General features: G+C 42.3%; 1 protein-coding gene across 2 annotated transcripts in view; it reads right to left on the bottom strand.

Annotated features, from left to right (window-relative positions):
- Slc12a2 (solute carrier family 12 member 2) overlaps positions 1-20,822 on the bottom strand; it is a 73,384-nt gene extending 52,562 nt beyond the window's left edge. For both annotated transcript variants that reach the window (XM_036204552.1, XM_036204553.1), the window contains exons 1-6: positions 20,016-20,822; positions 3,631-3,750; positions 2,580-2,655; positions 2,158-2,253; positions 873-1,012; positions 100-210 (exon numbers count right to left, since the gene is read on the bottom strand). In XM_036204552.1, the coding sequence (XP_036060445.1) occupies positions 100-210; positions 873-1,012; positions 2,158-2,253; positions 2,580-2,655; positions 3,631-3,750; positions 20,016-20,759 (1,287 nt within the window). In that variant the 5' untranslated portion in view covers positions 20,760-20,822. The remainder of the gene's footprint in view (positions 1-99; positions 211-872; positions 1,013-2,157; positions 2,254-2,579; positions 2,656-3,630; positions 3,751-20,015) is intronic.
- Positions 20,823-22,510: the final 1,688 nt, after the last annotated feature.

Genomic DNA, 22,510 nt, shown 5'->3' with positions numbered 1-22,510 from the left:
TCTATAAAAGTGGCCACTTTTCCACTAGATTCTGAAAGTCCAAGTTTCTCCAAAGACTGGGTTTGTGGAGTGAAGGTTGTAGATGCTGTCACATCTTACCTTTGCTTCCCACTCCATTCCAGCTACTGAGATACCCAGAAGAACCACCACTGTAATGGCTCCAATAATTCGGATGTCATTGATTTCATCTATCATAAGGATGGAATGTTCCTACACAAGAGAAATACAAGGAACAGCTCTTAGATACAGACGTTCAATCAATGCTTTATTAAAGGAATGGACAGAGATAAGTATGGTGGTGCATGCCTGTGTTCCCAGAACTTGGGAGTCAGAGGCAGGAGGACTATCAAAATTTCAAGGCTAGCCTGGTTTATACTACAAGTTCCCAGCCAGCCACATGCAAGACCCTGTCTCAAAATCAAGGGAAAAAATACTAATTACTATTAGTTCTCATTCAGTTACCTTATATATCTAATGTCTTATTAAATTACAAATACTGGTATGGACCCAATAAATCAAAAAGAATTACTAACCAAGCAAATTATAATCGGACTGGTACTGTTAGGTTTTATAAAGTGGCACAACAGAAATGTATTCTGTGTTTGGTGTGATTAGTGAACTCGTTTTAATGGTCTTTTAAGATACAAAAGGTAAAAAAAATAAACCTTCATGCTGTTATCAAAACCACATGGTTCCTACTCCATAAGCAACATTTCTTGTAAGATTTAATAATGCTGGTAGCATTTTTTGAAGTTCACATACAGGTTAAGGTGTGTGTGTGTATATGTGTGTGTGTGTGTGTGTGTGTGTGTGTGTGTGTATGTGTGTTCCTGTCATGAAGACTTGACAAGTGAATGACTAGGTCCAATTACCTTAAGCAACTCCACCACCGTTTCTGCGAACCCAACCACATACATAGCAACCGCCACTGCGTTGGCAAAGGCAAAGATCAAGCCGATGGCGCCGCCAAACTCGGGCCCTAGACTTCTAGAGATCAAGTAATATGCTCCCCCTAAGAGAAAGAATGGAAGGTTAGGCTTTTAAATGGCAACAATTGTGTTCATGACACCAAGGAATTCACAAAGCAGGTTCAGCCAAGTGGGTGAGTGTATTTTCAGAAGAAATACCCCCGCAAGACTTGTATCTGAGCTGCTCATGTTTACAGGAAGTATTGTAGCAAAAACTGCATTAATAAAACAGGAATTTCATAACTGTCTTTTTAGCTTCTACAAATATTTCATTGATCTAAAAGTTACAATTTGAAGGAATTTATCTATCACAGGAAAGAACTATGGAGTTTCTTGCTTAGTGATACTAGTGATCCATAGTTAATGGATTTAAAGACAAAAAACTTGACCTTCAATGATAACCTGATTTACTAAGAGTGTTTTTTGTCACATATAAGAAAATGTTAAGTTTTCCTCAATTTCAGTGTTTTGGCTTTACTGATACAAAAATGAAGAGGCTTTCAATTATTTCAGAAAAAAATTTTTTTTAGACATTTGAGACCAAGCTGCATAATCTCCATCAAGTTTAGATTTTTAATAAAACAGGACCATGATTGTTTCATTTCTGGTCTCATTAGTCATACAAAAGCTGAAAGTAATAAACAGCAATGCTGCATTCCTCAAGACAATGTATGTCAGAACCACGGTATCACTCTCAGCCCTAAGATTTCCAGCAATGACTATTATTATTGTATAATCTGACGTCCTTAGAAAACTGGACCTTGCCTGACACTGTTGCAAACCCAGCATGTGCGACAAGGTGATCAACAATTTCTGACTGACTGAAGTACACGTAAAGTACACTTCACTGAACCCCAGAATAAGCAAATGCATGCTCATTTCAGAGGTAAGCTCAAATAAAATCTACAGTGTTCATTTTTTAAAGGTGCCTGTGGTGGCTATCTACTCTTTTAGTCTGTATTCAGCTGTAGACGAATTCTTCCGAGACTGGTCTATGCAATGCAGGAATGCGGGTCTGAGTGATGGGACTGAGATGCATTATTATCTAAGGGCACAATCAACAGGACTCAAGCTCTCCGGAACACAGATTCCATTTATAGACAGGAAAAGGTTCTAGGCAGAAGAAGCTACAGTAACTTAAAAGGCATGACTGTGTCTTTCACACAGGGCCTGTGCCAGCTGGGCTCACCTCCTCTTACGAAGCCATTGGTAGCTATTGCTGAAGTAGACAGTCCTGTGATAGTCGTCACGACAGTGGCCATCACTATTACAAGGACGGAGAGACCTTGAAGGAGGAAAAAGAAGAACCTTATCCTCCTAAACTTGCCATTACCTAGAACTAGCAGGGCTCAGCACTGAATTACTGTGATGTTTTGAATGTTTGAACACACCCCCCTATGCTCACGTATTTGAATGTTTGGTTTCTAGTTGGTGAACTGTTGGGGAAGGGTTAGATCTAATTCTAATCTCATTTTTGAGAAATAAAGTCAAAATTACAAAAGTCAATTACGGTAACAATCTACGTAATGAAGGCAACACAGCTTAGTCAGCAGCTGCAGAAAGACACAGGTATTCTAACACATAGATCAAGTGGTGTGAAACATCACTTACCTATTCCAGCTTGACCCACAATCCACGACAATCTAATAAAGAGCATCACACCCCAAATGTTCAACATACAACGTACCTAGGAGGGAAAAAGAGGTCACATCACAGATAAAGAAATGTAATTCATTTTTATTGCTATATCATATTTTAAACAAGCCAGAAGATAAAATGTGCTTGAAACTATGGAAGCATTTTGCAATCTATCTCCTTTTCTTGAAGTCTGTCAAAGGGGCTTATTGGGAGCTTACGTTATCGGAAGTAAATATAAGTATGTTTAAAAGTAAATGTGCTCACTAGGAATGTCAGAAACACAACAGCAGATTATTTTTAAGACTTTGACTCCTTTTGGTTTTTGAAGACAGGGTTTTTCTGTGTAGCCCAGGCTATTCTGGAACTCACTACAGAGAGTAGGCGGGCCTTGAACTTGGAGATCCACCTGCCTCTGCCTCCTGAGTGCTGGAACTAAAGGCCTGTGCCACCATACCTGGCTAAGACTTCTAAACAAAGTTACAATCTGTCTTTATCATATAAGTTTTGCCTATGCATTCATAACATCTGTCATGAATGGTTAAGGCAGAGTTAAGTACTGTATGTACACCAACACAAATGTCAATGGATCACACCATTTTTGAAAACTTTAAATATGATACTCCTACAACTTGGGCATATACTAATGTTTTTATTCTGTGTTCCTCATTGTGTATTGTTACAACTGATTCAGCACTTGGGAGGCAGATGTAAAACAATGACAAGATCAAGGCCAGCCAGGTGTACTTTGGAAGTTCTAGGCCAACCGGGGCTATATACAAAGGACCTGTCTACCAAAAATAAAAATTTGTGAGTTTCCCATTTTATCAAGATGATGTGTATAATAATAAACATTCCTCCCCTAATGAACATAGTGTCACAAAAGAAAGAACATACAAGTCATTAACTGGGTCTTCCATAGTACTCACAAACAGTTACAAGCAGACAAACAGTAATTCTCTTGCGAACATCAGCTAGGTTTTCTAACCAGGACTATAGCCATCAAGTGGAATCTATGCATACATACTAATACGCCCTTGATCCATCCAAACTTTACAACTCCTTTACTTTCGGCAGTGTAGGTAACCACAGCATCCCTGGTTGGAGTACTTTCTTCTCCATTTGCAAAGCCATCCTCAAAAGGCTCCTGGTTACAGAAAGAAATATGAATGCAAATTAGGAATGTGATCATCTTAAATCACTTGATTAAAACAAACATGACTAAAGATGGTTAACTATACTTAGGGTGACAAAAACTTCCAAGAACGAAATGCAGTAATTTACACAGTTTATTTCCTATATAGCATTATGAATTGGGAGTTTGGTGCCCAGTATAGTGGTACTGGAGGTGTGAAACTATAAAGAGAGAGGCCTAGTTCAAGGTCTCTGCATCACCATGGAAGCCACCCTGCAAGCATATGTCTCCTGGATGCGGGTGACGTAATGCTCTCACTTGTACATGCTCTTCTACCCGACTGCACTCCCAGTGACAGTCAAGGGGAAGTTCTTACCAAAGCCGACAACATGCCGTCTGGGCTTTCGGCACTCACAACTGTGAGCCAAATAAGCCTTTCTTCCTAAACAGCCTGACTTAAGTATATCAGTATAAAAACAGGTCCCTTAAACCAAAGCAATAAAGTAAAAGGAGACCTAAAATTAGGTGTCACTCTGACATAAACCCATTTTAATGATCCCAACTTTTAAATGGGCCTAGTCGCACAGACTTATATTCTCAGACTCAGAAGGCAGAGACTGTTTGAGTTCAAAATCTGGACACCAATAAGGCAACACAGCACGATCCAGTCTGAACCAATGAAAATAATACAGTTTTTATACTCTGGTGGTATCTGGAGTACGCAGTGACTGCTGCCTGCCAGGGTTAATCTAGATAGGTCAGTAAACTCAGAGCTGCTGCTAGGCATATGCTAAGATGGGCCTGTAACCCCAACACTCTCAAGGACACTAGGCAGAAGGACTGTGAGTTCAAGGCCAGCCTGTCCCAGTTTCAGATAATCTTAGTAAGACCACATCAAAGATGATAGACAGACAGTCAGTCAGTCAGTCAGGCCTTGGTTCTTTAGCACAAATGTATATCATCTAGCTACTATACCCTTTCCCACATCTGAAATATCAACATTAACAATTAAAATTCCCTTTTTTTTTTTTTTTTTGTCAAGACAGAGTTTCTCTGTGTAGCCCTAGATGTCCTGGAACTAGCTCTGTAGACCAGGCTGGCCTTGAACTCAGAGGTTCATCTGCTTCTGTCTCCTGACTGCTGGGATTAAAGGTGTGTACCACCACATCAACCAATACAGATTCATTCAGAACCCCATCTCTATACCGACTCTACATGCTCTTAGTCATTCGGTTCTATTGACTTCTGCACAGACCACACAGTGCTTTCTCCATATCAGTCTGTCTTTCTTAGGTGAAGTTTCATGTCTAATTCTGTAGCTCTATTTTTTTATTCTCTACTTTCTGTTCTCAATGCCTGTTCAGTCCTTATTGGGACACAAGGCATGACATCTCCAAACTAGTATTACAAAGACTTAATGAAAACATGAAGGATAAAAGGAAATGGCTTGGAAGACAGATGCTCTAGCTCTAAAGATGCTACCTTCACACCATCACCAGGTTCTTAATCCATACTCTCACCACCAGAGAATAAAGCACAGCTGTATTTTGAGTACTGAATCTTTATATGCACAAAGTCCAATTTTTAAAACTGATTTTAGTACTTCAACATCATTAAGTTAACTTCTAAATATTATAATGAAAAGAAAAGAGTTGGGTTGGGGATTTAGCTCAGTGGTAGAGCACTTGCCTGGCAAGCACAAGGCCCTGGGTTCGATCCTCAGCTCAAAAGGAAAAAAAAAAAAGTTATGGAAAGTTATGTGTAACCAGAGCCAAATTGACACACTCATCCATTCTTCACTTTTCTTTAGCCTATTACTGTTCTTCTCTTTATGTAGAATCTGGCATAAACATGGCAACTAGTCATTAACTTTAACAGAAATGTATAGACATAGCTTTGTCTTCAATGTGACCAGATGTCAGGGCATCACAACCCCAGTCAGGCCTCACCCCATTGTTCAATGCTTCCCACACAACAGAGGGTCAATGCTGATTCCAAACATTAAACAGAGACTCTTCATTCAGATTTCACCAATTCCCTCATCTGCTCAATTAGTCAGATAAATCCACAAGGAGAAACAAGCCTGTCAACTTATTAATCTTTAAGCAAAAAGTCCTTAGTTTTCACATTGCTGCAATACAAAGTCTATAATATACACAGAAAAGGCATCTCATTTCATCTCTGTTATAAGAAACTGAATATATATATCCCTAATCAGTTACTTTTCCCAAGGCTAAACAGCAATGTGGGTGTCTTTTGAACAATGCAAAAGTATGCAGGCATCCTAAAATTTTTGCTGTGGGTGCTTATTAGAATTTCAGATCAAAGCTGAAGATCTGGCAATTACTCTTGTTTCTACCATAGTGTGAATGAACACTCTGAATGATTGTTCAAGAAACAAGTATTTTCTAGCTTATATGAAGTATTACTTTAGAAAACTAATGATTTGATCACAGAAAACAAAACAAAAAAAATTACCTTTGCAATCATCCTCTAGCAAAAGTTTTAGTATTAATCTCCAAAAATACATCTAAAGCTTGGTGCAATGGTGCATACTATAACCTCGGCATTCACGAGGATGACATGGGAGGGTTGCTATGAGTCTGAGGCACGTACAGTGAGCTCCAGGCCAACCAAGGCTAGAAGACAAACCCCAAAGCAACCACCCAAGCAAACATCAAGCTAATCAAATAAGAGTGCTACTTGTGGCTGAATAAATGAACTTAAGTGATGAAACTGGGGTTGGAACGAAATTTCCTGAAATACAAAGAGACCAGAGTTTGTTTATTTTGGTGATATTGGGTATCCAACTCAAGGCTTTATCACTGAGCAACATCTTCAGCTTTCAGTTGTCTAAAGTATGGGCTTCCAAGGAACAAAGAAACTCTCAGGAACGACACTCTATCCACCTCAAAAAATTTACATAAAAACCTCACAAATAGAAATTCAAATACAAATTTACTTAAGTTAGGCCAAGACAAAGGTATAAAAATAACAATTTTTAATACTTACTACCTTTTCCACAATAGTAGGTGGAAAGTAAAAACTATTTAGTGGAATATTAATGAGGTAGATAAAATTAATTGAGCATTATTCTAGGAAATAAAGATCTCAAAGAAGTAGCACTATGATTCTGAGTTTGGGGTTGCAATGGAAACAAACTCAGAAGAGAGGGAGAGAGGAAATAATGGAAGACATATGTAGTTACACCAACAGGAAGGATTCCTCATAAAAGAAACAGGCTTACTAGTGAATCATATTAAACTGAAAACTAAAAAAGAATATGTCAGCATGCCTGTAATTCTAGTACTTGGGTTACAGGAAGGTTATTAATAGAAGTCCAGCCTGGGCTACAAAGCAAGATTCTGTCTAAAGGGAAATTGGAAAAAGATACAAGTGGATTGTGTAGAATGAGGGGCAGGAGACGAGTCCATCGGGCAGCTTCAAATTCATGCATGGCACTTAGAGGGGCCAGGACAGTCAATGGGTAACATACGGAAACAAAGAGAAATGGAGAGAGAAAACATGGGCAGGTGAGTGTTTCTCTGAGGACAGAGAAAATACGAGAATGGAAGAATTCTAGCTTCCATGGTTATTATTTCTTTGCAGGAAGTAGAAAAAGGAAGGATTTTTTTATAGACTGGGTGCTGTCTTTGTTTTTCTTGAGGATTCAAAGCTCCCCTTCAACCATGGACACAAATCAGAGGACGAACTGGGGTATCTGGATGCTGGTCCCTGGCTTCTGCCTTGTGGAGACGGGGTCTCTGCTGCTTCACAGGAAGCAGCTAGCTGGCTCCCAAGCCTCCAGGGACGGTCTCTGCCTCCCATCTCACCTACGTAAGGAGCACTGGTATCACAGACACGTCACCATGCCTGGTTGGACGGGGCACTCTGGTCCTCAAGTTCAAATGGTCAAACTCAACCATCCCTCTACTGAAGTCCCGTGTGCTGGATTATAGAAATGTGTAACCATGTTCACCCACCAAAACTATTTCTGTCACATGCCCCCTCCCTGCACCAGGGAAAGCATTAAGGCTGAGGAGTACAGCCCCTTAGTACAGTGGGGGCACTATTAAAGCAGATTTCAGGCAAATTTATTAGCATAGATTCATTTTTGGTACAAATTTATTGTGCTTTTTGTACAAAGTATCTTTACTTGGTGACTTTAGGCAAAGAAATGAACTATATACTTTTTTAACTTGGGAAGAGGCTGTTTGGGTTGTCTTAAAGAACAGTGGGGCGAAGCTGTATCAAAGTGTCTCTTTAGGGCTCGGGAAGCTACCACAGTATTGTGTCTAGTGTAATTTAAAGCCACCCAAATATCAATACCTTTTAGGTAGGGAAATGGGCCAGTCCCTTAATGGTGCCAATGTGCAACAAGAGTCCCAAGTAACTCAGGTTCTTCCACCCTGTGCAGATTTTGCACTTGCAAAAACAGTTTCTGAGCATAAATAATAACAATATCCTTCCACTCATTCATTGGGCACACAGATATTAACACACTATCAGTCACCATGCTAGGTACTTCCAAGCCCACTTAAAAGTGTGATTTTTTTTTTCATTAGAGACTATTTTCTTTTCAATAGCCTTCTGCCCACTAGAACCCTTTCCATATTCAATGTAGCCTCCAGTAAATATTTAGCTCTGTCAACAACAAAAAGCTACATGCCTTTTTTCAAGAATACCTTCACTTTACTTTCCATATTACAACCCCTCTCTGAGAACTGGTTTCCTTGTCTAAATGGAGCTATAATTCCTGTCTACCAATACTATATCCTGGAAGGCCGTGGGCTCTCTAGATAATACGCAGACATATATAAAGCAGGTGAGTTGTCTATTATGGCTACTGAGCTGACACACCATGATTATAAAACTATAATTGAAGTGTCAATGTCACATTTTGTGTGCGACCGTTTTTTTAAGTCAAATCTATAGCTAGACTTTGGTATTTTTTTTAGTCAGCAATCAGTGGGAGAATTGTCCTTAGGTGACCGGCCTTTTCAATTCCTGGCTACTCTTCAGAAGGAGAAAGTTTATCCAGCAAGAGAAGCAGCTTCCCTGAACTACAGGTACTGGCGCTGGTCAATTCTGCTCAGCTATGCCTGCTTAGAAGCTCTGGCTCATCTGAATAAGGAGGATCAAAAGCAGGACACCCAGTACTCTCCACTCCGCTCGCAAATGACCACAGCTGAAATACACAATGATCAAATCTTGATCAGTTTTGTGGACAACAAACAAGCCTGCTTTTAGGCAAAGAGATACTTCTTTAAGAGGAACAAGTTTTCCTTTCAGCATCCCCTATGAAAAATGAATTGTAAACTAATGCATTACTTTCCATAGTGAGTAGGGAGCTAATAAAGGGCACTCATTTAGCAAATATACAAGAATGGCTATTTATTAGAGATGAAAAATGCTGGTAAGGAAGTTAGATATAGAAGATTTTTAGTTTTTCACTAGGTCAAAATTATATGTACTGGAAAGCATTGTCCTGACATGACAAGATATATTCAATACCCCCTTACCTTAATTAAAAGACAAGGGAATTATTATGCTAAACGCCTTTCCCATACTTTATCCATGAAATAAGTCTCAATTCTGGTCACCATTTCATTGATGGGCTTTTATATGGTAAATCAAAGCTTATAAACAGTAACCTAAAAGCGCAGCAAAGAAACTTGAGCAGAGACAAAAAATGGACAACAAAACACTCAGGAGATGGATGAATACAGGATAGTACCTATAATGGAGGAAAAAAGAAATTTAGAAGTCAAAACCATACCCTTATTCAGGTTATCCCTTTTCAGATTATTCTGGAGGTCATACTATCTGAGTGCTAAACACTTCAGGCAACTGTAAATCACCAAAAAAGACAAAACTCTAACAGTAAAGAGGAATACACATAAATGAAACAAAATGATCCTCTCTTGAGTTAAGCTTTAAATTATATCACAAACTAAAATGCGTAAACTAAATAAAAACAAGATGGAAAGGCCAGAGTAGTGCTGCCTTCCCAGCTCTACACAGCCCCATCTGTTTCTCAAGTCCTCCACTACAGCCTCCAACCACCAAGCTCCTGGAAAGGACAGTGACAGTCAGCGGCTTTCTCCATTAATGTCACAAGAGTTCAGCAGTGGTACCAGCTGGTTTTAGGCTCAGGAATAATCTGGCTCTTCCAAATCTGGGGAGCAGACCCTGGCAGATACTCCAACCCAAAGCACCTAGGTTTCCTGTGGTAAACACTAGATCCTTCTGTGCCTAACACAGCAAGACACCATTTTTTGTGTTTTTTGTTTTTACCACTAAGCAACAAGACACAATGACTGTAGACAGCTGCATTACAGCACCTCCAGAGATGGAACTGTTATCTGTCCAGATGTATTCCATTCAGGAAGGGACATCAAATGTGTAGCAGGAAACAGGCATGTGCATTAACTTTCCAAGTTTATTTGGAGGCTATTTTGGTAGGTGGAGGTCAGTCCAACTGGCCAATCATTCAATGTCTGGGTTGTAATGCATGCACTCACCTCAACTCTTCCAGAATGTCTGAAAGAGACTTTTCCTGTCATTTTAACTAAAATATAGTTAAACTAACATTAAGCTTTTATGGTAAGTCTGTTCTCTAAATAGTACCTTGAAATAATACACTGGAGTGAAAGGGTTAACTTTCAAGTCAGCTCTATTCAAATCCTAGCCCTGCTACTCATGACCTATAGAATTAACCCCTAAGCTTGGCTTCAACACCTATGAGATGGGGTACCTGTCACATGTTGTTTGAAAAAATGTGATGATTTTATACAAAATATAAGCTCTCATACCAGCTTTAAAAAAAAAAAAAAAAAAAACTTCAAAAGGGAAAAGCTGTTATTATTTTCAAGTTGTGTCTCAGGATTTCATCATGAAAGCTTGGGCTGGCCTTGAACTCACAGCCTCTGAGTACTGGGATATTATTGCTTTAAATAAATCCAAACTAATATATTAAAAATGTTAATGTTCATCAAAAAGCTATTTACATCCTAAAAATAATTCTGAATTAAAATACTGATAAAAATCCTTAAAATGTCAATAGTTCTCATGCCATTTAATAGCAGCTGCTAAGTCTAAGCCAAAATATTACATTGAAACAGCTTACTTAGCACTTAAAATGTAAAATATTGTATATATGCATGTATATGTAGCATATAAAATATTATGTGTGTGTGTGTGTGTGTGTGTGTGTGTGTGTGTTTGTGAACTTAGATGCCAAAGTGAAGGGCTTATCTAATCATTGTTCTGATTTTTTTTAGCAAGTACTAGCTAACTGTATCATCCCAAAGCCACCACGACTTCCTATCCGTGCTGTCGGTGATTGGTGTGTTCAGTGTAATGCTCCCCATACAGACTACGCTTTCAAAACAAAGTATTGTTTTACACAAATCCAATTTGCTTCGGGTAACAATGCTCTATTAATATCCAGTGGCATTAATGCAAGCTCAAAACTCAAGTGCCACAGATAAAAGTGGTCAGTGTGACCATGTGACTTCACAATGAACCAAGTCAGAACTGCTGATCCAAGTCAAAGAATTCAGTACTAGAACTAGCTCTGCATGTTCTTTACCAAAACTTCAAGACTGAGTTACAAAAGAATGTTTCACAAATAATAACACAGGCATTACTTCAAATCCCACAAAACTGGTTAATGTCAACAAAGAGCTTGAAACATTTTTAGATAAAATTCCCAGGAAACATACACCTTCTGTTAACAAGAAGCAGTAGCCCTGTGAAACTTTTATTTCTAAAGCCCCAAATTAAGAAGAACCTGGAGAAACCTAACAAGCAGCATCAGAACCAAGTCAATCTGCTTGGAAACCCAGGAGTGGACAGACTGCACTGGGTGTTTCATGGGATTCTCACAGGATTAGATGCTATATTCTGTCATCTCTCCCATTTTCAATTCAGGAACTCAGAGTCAGAGATGACTTATCCTTTTTCTGAAGATGTATTAAGTGGGATGATCCAGACTTAAACAATGGTCAAGAACTGCCCACCGACAGCCCAACTATTTGTTCACAGACAAGAACCCAGGGAAAGAGGAAGACAGTACACACCAGATGGAAACAGGCCTATGGACCTGCACTAGTGAAAGAAAACAGGAGTTTGCTTCTTTTCCACTGATCTTCTCCAACCGGCTGTGGCTTACACTAGAGAGAAGCCACACCAGTCTGAAATAACAGAACAGAGGCCCTATCAACAGAGGAACTGGGAAATTCATTTGAATTTCTAGAAAAAGAATAACAGTAAGGGTAGGTCCCCATATCTGAGCTGGCCAGGGGCTATTGGCAGAGGCAGGTAGAGAACAGAGATAGCACCTATTGCTCTGTCTGAGCCCAGCAAGGCGGAACACACCTGTAACCTAGCCTGCGCGGCATAATGCATCCCAGGTCAGGGTAAAATACATAGTGAGACACTGTCTCAACAAAGAAAAGGGAAATCGATTCCAGAATATTAAAAATACCAATTCAAGGTCACCACAATGTATTATCTACACATTAATTTCTCCCCTCCTCAAATTAGTAGATGTGCAAACAAATGAGAAAATGTTCCCCATTCAAGTGTTTGTGGCAGGGACCAAATGTTCTTTTCAGAACACAAACACTTCAAAATGACTATAAAAGAAGTCAAAGGTAAATCTGATTACTAACAGCATCCAAAAGAGAAATGAAAGCTTCATTGGGAACTTCAGAAATCCTAGATGTTGGTATATTTTAAAGAAAAGCACAATATTTGAAATGATAAATTCACTGAATGGACTTCAGGTCAGAGTGGAGATGACAGAAGAGAGAAATAGATAAAATAACTAATTTACAGATGCAAGAAACTAAAAAACCTAGAAAAGACACACACAGAGGAAAGTACCCGTAGCTATAAACTGCGGGAGGTTAAAGATAATGAGAAGACCTTCAGCCCTAGAGATGTTACCCATCCTCTACTGCTGGCTGACTTCTTTCCAGCAACAATGGAGTGCAGATACACTGGAACAGTATCTTCAAAGAGCTAAGAGAGAACCTGCCCACCAAGGCCGCATCTGCAAAACTATCAAGTGTGTATGAAAGCCATCTTAAATGAAAACAGTATGTGTTGGTAGCTTGCTTCTATGACACGAAGTTCTCAAGGAAGGAATGTAACATTAGACAGAAGAACACATTTCTAAATGGAGTTATTCTGGTCTCAGTTTTTATAAAGCTGTATGTTAAAAATGAAGAGTACAGCAATGCATTGTTGGATTTACCATTTATCTGACCATGACAAAGGCACGAGAGAAGTATTCTCTCAAGATTCCTCTATTTTAACTGAAATAATTCAATATACCTAGTAGAGCAAGTACCACTAGCCCCATGCATAGTACACGTCTTAGAAGCTCAGTACCTCTTCTACAGAGCGGGAAAGTCTTACAAAGAGCTACCATGTGAAACTGTTCAAGTTCTGATTAATTAGTAGCTGCCATTTTCTAGGATTTGCCCCACTGTAGAACAGATTTACAGAATTACATCCCATTGAATTCACCTAACCCTGCTCTTCCCAGTTCTTGCCTACCTCCATAAATAGTAATTCCATTCTAAAAACCATTTTTCTCTTTCCATATACATTTCATCCAAACTCCAGTAAAGGCCCTACAATCCTCCTTTTAAAAACACTTGCATCTGAACCTCTGTTCTACCAACCAGCTCATCTTCGTAAAAATCATGTTCAGCTTCTGCTGTCCTGACTTCCACCCTGTAGTATATTCTCCACATGGTAATCAGTCATATGTTTAAGTCATAAGTGTAATCCCATCAAATCTGAGCTCAAAGCCCTCCCAATGTCTCGGCTATGCTACTCAGAGTAAAACCCCAAGTCTTTATCACGATCTGCAAGGTTCAACACCAATCTCTAACTTCTTCTGTCACTGTCTTCTCATGTCAGCCTTGACCTCCCTGGTCTCTAAATCCCACCAGTCACATTCCCACCTCAGTCTCAGACACCTGCCATTTCTGAGTCTACAGCAGTCATCCTGTATTTGCATGGGGCGATCCCTTTCCTCTTGGCTAGTGTCTTTCATTAAGACCTTCCCCCAACTACTCTAAAATGACAACTAGGCCACAAATTTCTCTTCCTGCTTTAGTTTCTTCACAGTAGTACATCTGACCTATTTAAATATTGTCTCCTGCACCTAGGAAGTCCTGTGACTTTATTTTGCTTACTGACTGCTATATCCCCCACACTTAAAACAGTGATGCGTTGATGTTCAGTAAGGATTTGGTGGATAACTGAACGTATACCCGTGTCACTCAGCAAGGAACTAACTCAACTGGTATTATGAACTTCCCAAACATATGCAAACTACAAGGAAAAGTCACTGAAAGCAAAAATACCAAACCTGAGAACCAAGAACTTCAACTTGTATCTCTCTCGGGTTCTAGTTTCACAGGATAGGCATGACCATAAATATACATAGATAATGCATCAAATTTGACTAGTAATGTACAGATTTTTTCCTTTGCCTCATCTTAAGATTCCCAAATTTATCTTTGTTTTTACCCAGGTAGTCAGTTGCTAGCTACATCTACTTGGCGAATGAATATGAAAGCCAGTCTACAGCAGCCAGCAACATGGATTTAACAAGTTAGGGCCCCAGCAAAACTGAAATCTGACTTTGCTACATGCAAATGTTTATTAGGGTCACACTTTTACTCACATCTGGAAACTATTCACAGATACCACCCAAGCTATGACCTATTCTTGTTCTTTCAGGGTGACTTTCAAGGAACCAAGCTATATCCTGAAATAATTACCAGGGTGTAGAAGCAGTTCAGTGTTAGCAGCAATGCTGCAATTGTCCAGTTTGTTACTCAAAGCCCTTGTTAAGTGACAGGAACTGCCAGCCCTGATACATCCAGTGAACAGATCTAAGTACCTAATCACTGTATGAAAACTAATGAGACAAAAAGCTCTGATTCTGGTGAAGGATTAATTAACAATTGCATCACCTAAAGCACCCCCCTCCTTATTCTCAGGATGTCAACAGGCTCAAGTGATGATGGCAAAGTCTCCCTTCCAGCAGCTCAAGCATCTTACAGCAGGCCTGAGAGAGCCGAGATTTGTGATACAAAGAAAGACCCTGGAAAATATTTCAGCATCAGACAGGGAAGCAAGTATAAAGTCTAGCTCTATAGTTTAAATGGCTAGTAAACCATTTTCAGTTTCTATGAGACCATTTCATTACTAGTAAATGTGTAAAAGATTATTTAGGAATTAAATGAAAAAAACAAGCTCAGTGATAAAATCCTGTTACCTCCTTACTCCCTTCCTCTTTTATTAATGAGAAAGGCAATGGCATCCCATGACTTGATAACATTAGCAAAAGGATTCTAAACCTGGATCTAAAAACAACTGCAAAGGTAATGTTACTTTTAAAAGAGGAAAAGGACAGGTGGGGTGAAGTCTGGCTTAGACAGTAAAACAGTTAGGTGTGCAAGCCTATGCTTGTAATCCCAGAGTAGGGGCCCAGTGGCCAGCTAGCCGAGAGCCTAATCTGTGAGCCTAGGTCAGTCCAGGTAAATGGCTTTCGATGAACAACACCTGAGGTTGACACACACTTGCAAACTACAATATGCTTCATCACAAAAGCAGCATGGCTCCACTCAAACACTTTCCTATGGTTCTAACTGTAGTTACAAAATATGGTGATTGAGGAGGATGAGGATGCTGATGCTGTGACTCTTCACCACTCCACACTTGCTAACTGTGCTGCCAATCACACGAGTTAGAGGTGTCCATGTCGTTTTTCATACTCCACTTTCTCTTTCCTCCTATAGGAGAAATCAATACTTTGATGGGGGAGACAAGTTTTTAAAATCAACTCCTAACATCAACTTTTAAGAGTTTCTACCCCTTTCAGAGAGAGTTTTGCTATTTAACTCAGTCTGGCCTGGAATCATCTAAATAGCCATGGCTGGCCTCTACCCAAAAGGTGCTCCTGCCTCAGCCTCCCAGAGCTGCAGGCATGTGCTACTATGCCTTGCTTAGTTTAGTGTCTGCCTTCTTTAAAACTCATTTCTGCCCTTCTAGGATACTGCTTTCCAAGCTATTAGAAGTCCCCAACACAACTTTAGATGATCTCCTGGACCATGCTTTCTGTTCCCTTATCAACCCAACCTTTCACTCATAACTAAGGTACATCATCCATTTACATGCACACACGCGCGCACGTGCATACACACACAAACTTTCTGCCACACTCCATGACTCTTAAAATAAGGTGTCTTACAAAGAATACAAATAGAAATCTCTTCATCACACCAAATCCATTCCACTTTTAGTCTTTTCCGAGAGAGGGGGCAGAACCCCAGCCCACTATTCAATTACTCAAGTCCAAAACCTGGGAGTCAGCCTTTCTCACTTCTAATCTGTTTTGTACAAATCCTTATAATCTCTAAGTCAGGCCAACAGTTTAAGATTTTGTTTCCAGTCACACCTTAGAACACATTCTAGGGCCAGCAAAGATGTTCAAATAAAATAGACCATGTACTCTGTCGCACAGAATCCCTCAACAGCTTTACAATTACAGTAAAATACCCTGGCCTTCTATGCTTGCTACATGAACATAGCACTTTTCTCCTCTCTATCTTTATAAATACAGTCTTTGTTCTGGAATGTCATTCTACCCATTGACTTATCATTCAGGTCTCTGCCTCAATGCCATATTTATTTCTTCCCAAAGCCCAGTTAAAATTGGGTTTTTATATCCTGATTGGTGATGTTTCCTTTCATTGCACTGGAAAAAACAAACACACAATTATTTGTTATGTTAATAATAACTTTTATTTGTTTTATGTCTGTGCAGGCAGACACAGTATCTGACTTGCCACTCACTAGTCATCCATCATCCTAGAGTCCCAGAGCTCCGTGGACAACACAGTCACCCTTACCCAGCCATCAGATCCTAACTGGAAAGCCGCCAGCCTTCTTCCTAGAATGGCTCCTAACACAGCAAGGGTATTATTCACCCCTGCAGGTGGGTATTAGGGAATAGTCTGAAAGGCCAGTGACAGAAGACAGCACTAGTCCTTTTTCCTAGTAAGTTTGCAGAGCATCTACCCTTTACTTCTTCTCATCTCCCATAGTTCTTAGCATCCGTTCCTTAGACCTGCCTTAGACACTTCCTAGATAGTACAGCACTCAACCACCAGAGTACTGCTGTGGATATCGCTCTGTATAAATAAAATGCTGTGTGGCCAGTGGCCAGGCAGGAAGTATAGGCGAGACAAGAGAGGAGGAGGAGAATTGTGGAAGTGGAAGGCTGGGTGGAGAGAAGGCCAGCCACCGCCATGACAAGGAGGATGTAAGGTACTGGTAAGCCACAAGCCACTTGGCAAAGTATAGATTAATAGAAATGGGTTAATTTAAGATAGAAGAAGTAGATAACAAGAAGCCTGCCATGTCCATACAGTTTGTAAACAATGTAAGTTTCTATGTGTTTACTTGGTTGGTTCTGAGTGTCTATGGGCCTGGCGGGTGAGAGAGATTTGTCCTGACTGGGGGCCAGGCAGGAAAACTCTAACTACAGAGTACAGTACATGACAATCAAATACTAGAGCGTCATGGGAATTCTAGATATTATTAACTAGGGGTTAAAGCACTCAAGTTTCTGTCAGTCTCTATGGATGAGGAACAACCTCTGGAGATCCAGTCAGGGAAGACCACTGTCATGTATTATACCTTTGCCTGTGCCTCCTACAGCACTGAGCAGCGTTTCTGTACTATTCAACATGGCAGGTATTTAATCCATTTGCTGCAATTATCTTCAATGTTTGCTTATTGGTTAGTTAACACCACCAAGGACTTTTGGTCACTATATGAAATTTGAGTAGAAGCCGAGGGTCCACCTCAACAGAATAGCATCTCTCTAGCACGGGCTATGGAAGAAAAAACTAAAAAATTCATTATGCTACTCACTGCACAATTGGGACTCTGAATCGAGCATTTTATAAACTTATGCATCTAGTGATGAAATTAAGAGAACTTAAAACTGAAATCTGAGGAGTTTAGCCTTGTACTTGAGGAGCCAATGCAAGACAAAATAAGAACCACAATAGCAATATTCCAAGAACTTAGCATGACCATGGTCCAATATTTCTGTTGCATTTCTTCTTTAATTTTTACAATAATCTTGAAAGCTGAGGAAGCTGAGATTGAAGAATTAGGTGACTTTTTCAACTACCACATAAATGATAATTACTTTTTAGATGCTCTAAACTGGACAAAAACACCAGAACCCAAGCCACAAGCCACACACAAATCAAATTTAGCCTTAGGGGACTTGAAGTGTACTATTACTGACAAAATGTGAAACAGCAAAAATTTTCAAAAGATATATGACACCTTTCAACTTAAATACTACAACTTATAGGTATAATACTAAATTTGGCTTTACTGAAATAAATCTGAAATGTTTGTATAAAAATTATGAATACTAAAAATGCTCCAATAAAATATTGTTTATCAACTCCATTTCTACTTGAGCCTATAAAGAAAAAAAGAATGGATATGAAAAAACTGTGAATAAATGTTTCAGGAAGTGTTTAACTTTTGATATGACAAAATACAACAATAGAACAGAAGTAGTATTATCTAAGGTTAAATGATGCCAATCTTTTAAACAATCCGTAAGCTTGTAAGGGCTAGGACCTACGCACTTACTTCAAACCGTGATGGTTACTTTATCAAACACTGGGACAAGTGCAATCTTATAAGACATGAATGTATGAGATCAAACCATTCACAGTCAAAACAAATCACATAAACTTCTTCACACTGATCATCTCGACCTGTGTGGTACCAACTCTGAAGTCATAAAATTCCATTATAGACTTGCTGAGGCAGATGTCAAGTAATTTGACTCATAAAAAAGTTAAGTATTAATCAGGTCTCAAAAGCATCAATGTTATCTACAAATAATTATCTGAACCCCGAGGAAATAAAAGCCTTATGAGGCCATAAAAAAACAGAAGGAAAAGTCAATAAGAATGTGTGAGAATGGTCTTCTGTTTACAAAGTAAAAGGCATGCACAAAAAGACTCCAAACTATTTTTCTGGACATCCTCAAGGGGAAGAAAATAAAATTCTCGTGTTTCCTTTTTTCTCTCAAGACTCATCCACGCCATTTTTTAAAAATACAACCCTCTTGTAAATATTTTAGGTGTATGAATGTTTTGCCTGCAATGCATGGACATACACCACATGCATGCTTGGTGCCTATCAAGGTCAGAAGGCATAGAATCTCCCTGGAAGTGGAGTTACAGATGGTTGTGAGCTTCCTTGTGGGTGCTGGAACTGAACCCTCCCTGTTCACCCCAAGAGCAACAAGTGTTCTTAACTTCTGAGCCATCTCTCTTATCACTGCCCAGCAACACAGAGCCCTCTTTCAAAAAGTTTACAAACAAACAAACAAAAAGGAGCATGCTGTTATCAGGCACAACTTTTCCCAAGATTTGAGATTTCTATAGTCTCCAGATGTGTTGGCAAATTAATCCTAGCGCTGGAAATCAGAAGCAGGTGGATCTCTGTGAGTTCAAGGCCAGCCTGGCTATATAGCAAGCTCTAGGACAGTTAGGGCTACACACAGACCCTATCTTAAAAAAAAAAAAAAAAAGAAAAGAAAAGAAAAGAAGGAAGGAAGGAAGAAAAGAACAAAAGATTTCTATATAGTCCTCTGCATACTCAAGATTGCAAAAATTGGGCTTTAATAATTAATAGACTACAAAACACATGCTATTAAGATTTCCCTTCAAACACCAACCTTTCCACTCTGGGTCCCTAATGGATATACATAAGCCATACACTACAATTTAAAAAGGACCCAGATGGTAGTAGGTTCTCTCCACCCTGTCCCAAGAGAGAACCTCTTCTAAACCTCCTCCACACTTTCTCTGGGCTGTAAACACATGCGTAACTCAGAGAGGTGACACACTGTCAAGACGGGGTGAAAGAAGACAGGGCACACAAGATATATAACTGGACGGGAAAGGCTGCTAAGTGTTGCCTCTGCTGTATCGCGTAACCAGCAGCCTAACCCGCTGCAAACTTTTGAAGGATTAAGTTACATTCCGCTGCAATTCCACACTTGACAGCTGAATCCAGAGATGCCAGCGAGTCGTTCCTCGGGTCCTGTGCTGCCACCTCACCAGGGACAGTCAGCGGCTGCATCCTGAGGCCAGCACGCACCCAGGCATGGGAAGGGAGGAGGGTCTGGGCGAGCTCACCTTTTCCAGCTCATCGTGGAGTTCTGCCAGGCTGGGCCGGAGCAGCTTCTCGCCCAGTTGCGCGGCCGTGTGCCGATAGTGGTCGATCCTGGGCACCGCGTCCATGGTGTTGTGGCCGAAGGTGCGCAGGTAGTAGGTGTTGGTGTGGGTGTCATAGTAGTACTGCTGATGGTGTCCACTGCCGCCGCCCGAGTGCAAGCTGCTGCCTTCGCTCAGCACCGTGTCCCCGCCGTTCTGGAAACTCACGTTGGGCCCGTCGCCTCCGACCCCCGCTGCATCCGACAGGCTGTCGTCCGCGGACGACGAGGCAGCCGGGTCCACGAAGTTCACGCGGAAGCGGCCCTTGGCTTCCTCGCTGCCCTTGGCAGTGCCGCTCTCCCCGCCGGCTTTCCCGGCCGCCGGGGTCTCCTTGCCCGCCGCCCCGGCCCCGGCTCCGGCTGCAGCTGCAGCCGCTGCCGCCGCCGCCGCGGCCCGCCCGGCGTTCTCGGAAACCAGGTCCACCTGGAAGCGGCTCTGGCTGGGGGTGGGCCCCAGAGGTCTGCCCAGCCCATCTCCCCCAGCCGCGGCTCCCTCTCCGCGCACCCCGCCGGCCTGACTCCCAGCCGGAGCATCCTCTCGACCGGAGGGCACGGCAGTGCCGGGCAAGTCCACCCCGCCGGCGGCGGCAGCGGCAGCTAGCGGCGCGTCCCCATCCCGGGCGGGCCTCGGTGCGCCAGACGAGGGCGCCGCGGGCCGGGGCTCCATCGCCGCCCGACGCTCGGGGAAACCTGCGGAGCGAGCGGGTGAACGCTTGCCAACAGCGCGGCTCGGGTCCTTTGGCCCGCGATCCCGCTAAGGAGCCGGATGCGAGAGTCGCAGCGCCGCCGCCGCTGCTGCTGCTGCTGCTGCTGCTGCCCTAGCCCGCGCGCGGCACGCTCGCCGCCAGCCGCCGAGTGCCCGCGAGCGCGGCCGGCCCGCGGTTTAAAGGCGCGGCGGGGCCGCGGCGCTCGGTGCAGCACGCGGGAGGCGGGGCCGCTCAGCCCGCCCCTTCGGCCCGCCCCGAGCTCTGCACCGGCCCTGGAGAGCGCCGGCCTCCGCAGCGCAGCGAGCAGGCGCGGCCGCACGCGCCTCCACGCCGCCGACCTGCGCGCCGCCGCCCCTTCCGCCGCCGCCGCCGCTGCTGCCGCCGCCGCCGCCGCTGCTGCCGCCGCCGCCGCCGCTGCTGCCGCCGCCGCCGCCGCTGCTGCCGCCGCCGCCGCCCGCTCCACCTTCTCCTCCGTGCGCCCGCTCGCCCGCCCGCCTGGGCCCCTGGTGCCAGCCGCCGCGGATGCTCGCCCCCTCCCTCGGCAGCGCCGGCTCGGCGGACTCCTTTCGCTTTATTTTCTTAAGTTCTAAAGTCGCAGTACTTGGGGCGAGCCGGCGAGATCTCGCGAGATGCTGCCGGGCCTGTGGGCGGTTTCCCTTAGGGCGCGTGGTACCCAGGCCCCGCGGCGCTCTGGGCTGCGGGTGATGCTGGGGGCTTTCCTGTTGGACCCGCGCGCGCTTCCGGAGGCGCTGGCCACGCGCGCTCCCGGCAGGGCCTGCGCACGCACGCGCGCCTTGGGAGCCGGCGAGCGCCCAGCTGGTCTCCGAGCCCCGCGCCAGCGTTTTAGATTTGCATAACCAAAGAGTAATTCCAGCCGCGGTGCGGTGGGTGTGTCCACGCTGGGAGGGTGACAGCTTGAGTTTTTTTTTTTAAAGCCGGGGTTTGAAGGTGGCAAGGGAACCTCGTTCCGAGATTGGAAGACAATTTTTAACTTCTCTGTTAGGAAACGCAGCTCTCGGAATACAGTGAAGGCAGCAACCGATGCTACAATTTCAAGTTTTCCGTTTGGAAAAAGCCACTCCTGATTCTGCAGGCTTGCTTTCTCCGAAAATGTAGAGCTGAACACCTGTTTTCCTGCTTAGTAGCAGTATTCGCCTTTAACTTACCACCTCTCCAAAGCCCCAGGAGAAAGTGAGTCACTACAAGTAGTTTCCTGGGGTCATTGTCTGCTATGTTTGTGTTTACTCCATACTTAGAGAATTGTAGGAATAAACACCATCTCTTGCCGAATACTTTAAGCAAGATCAAAGTATCAAAGACCTCAGAGCCTAGGTTTGCAAAAATGGAAAGGTGTGAGAAAAGCAGCCGGTCAAACTTTTAAAAACCTTCAGCTGCGCTCTTAATCGCCCTTGACAATTTATCAGCTTATTACCATTATCTGTATTTTAAAGATGGAAATCTAAAAGCGCAGATGATGGAGCTGAAAAAATCCATATCCCCATGTTAGTGTACATTTTTCTGTTTGAATACACATGCAGTATTATATTAAGCATGCAGTGTTCAGATCGCTAATGTGCAAGTTTTGTTGCCTAAGAGAAATTGGCTATGCCGCATCGTATATGTATGGTGTAAACTATATACCATGTAGGTTTGAGTACATATTTTACTATGGAAGCTTGAACTGCCATTCCACTCAGAGTAAAAGCCAAAG

Source organism: Onychomys torridus, chromosome 13, assembly GCF_903995425.1.
Source record: "Onychomys torridus chromosome 13, mOncTor1.1, whole genome shotgun sequence".
NCBI lineage: Eukaryota > Metazoa > Chordata > Mammalia > Rodentia > Cricetidae > Onychomys > Onychomys torridus.
Note: the sequence above shows the minus strand (reverse complement) of the source record. Positions and strands in the feature narration are given on the sequence as shown.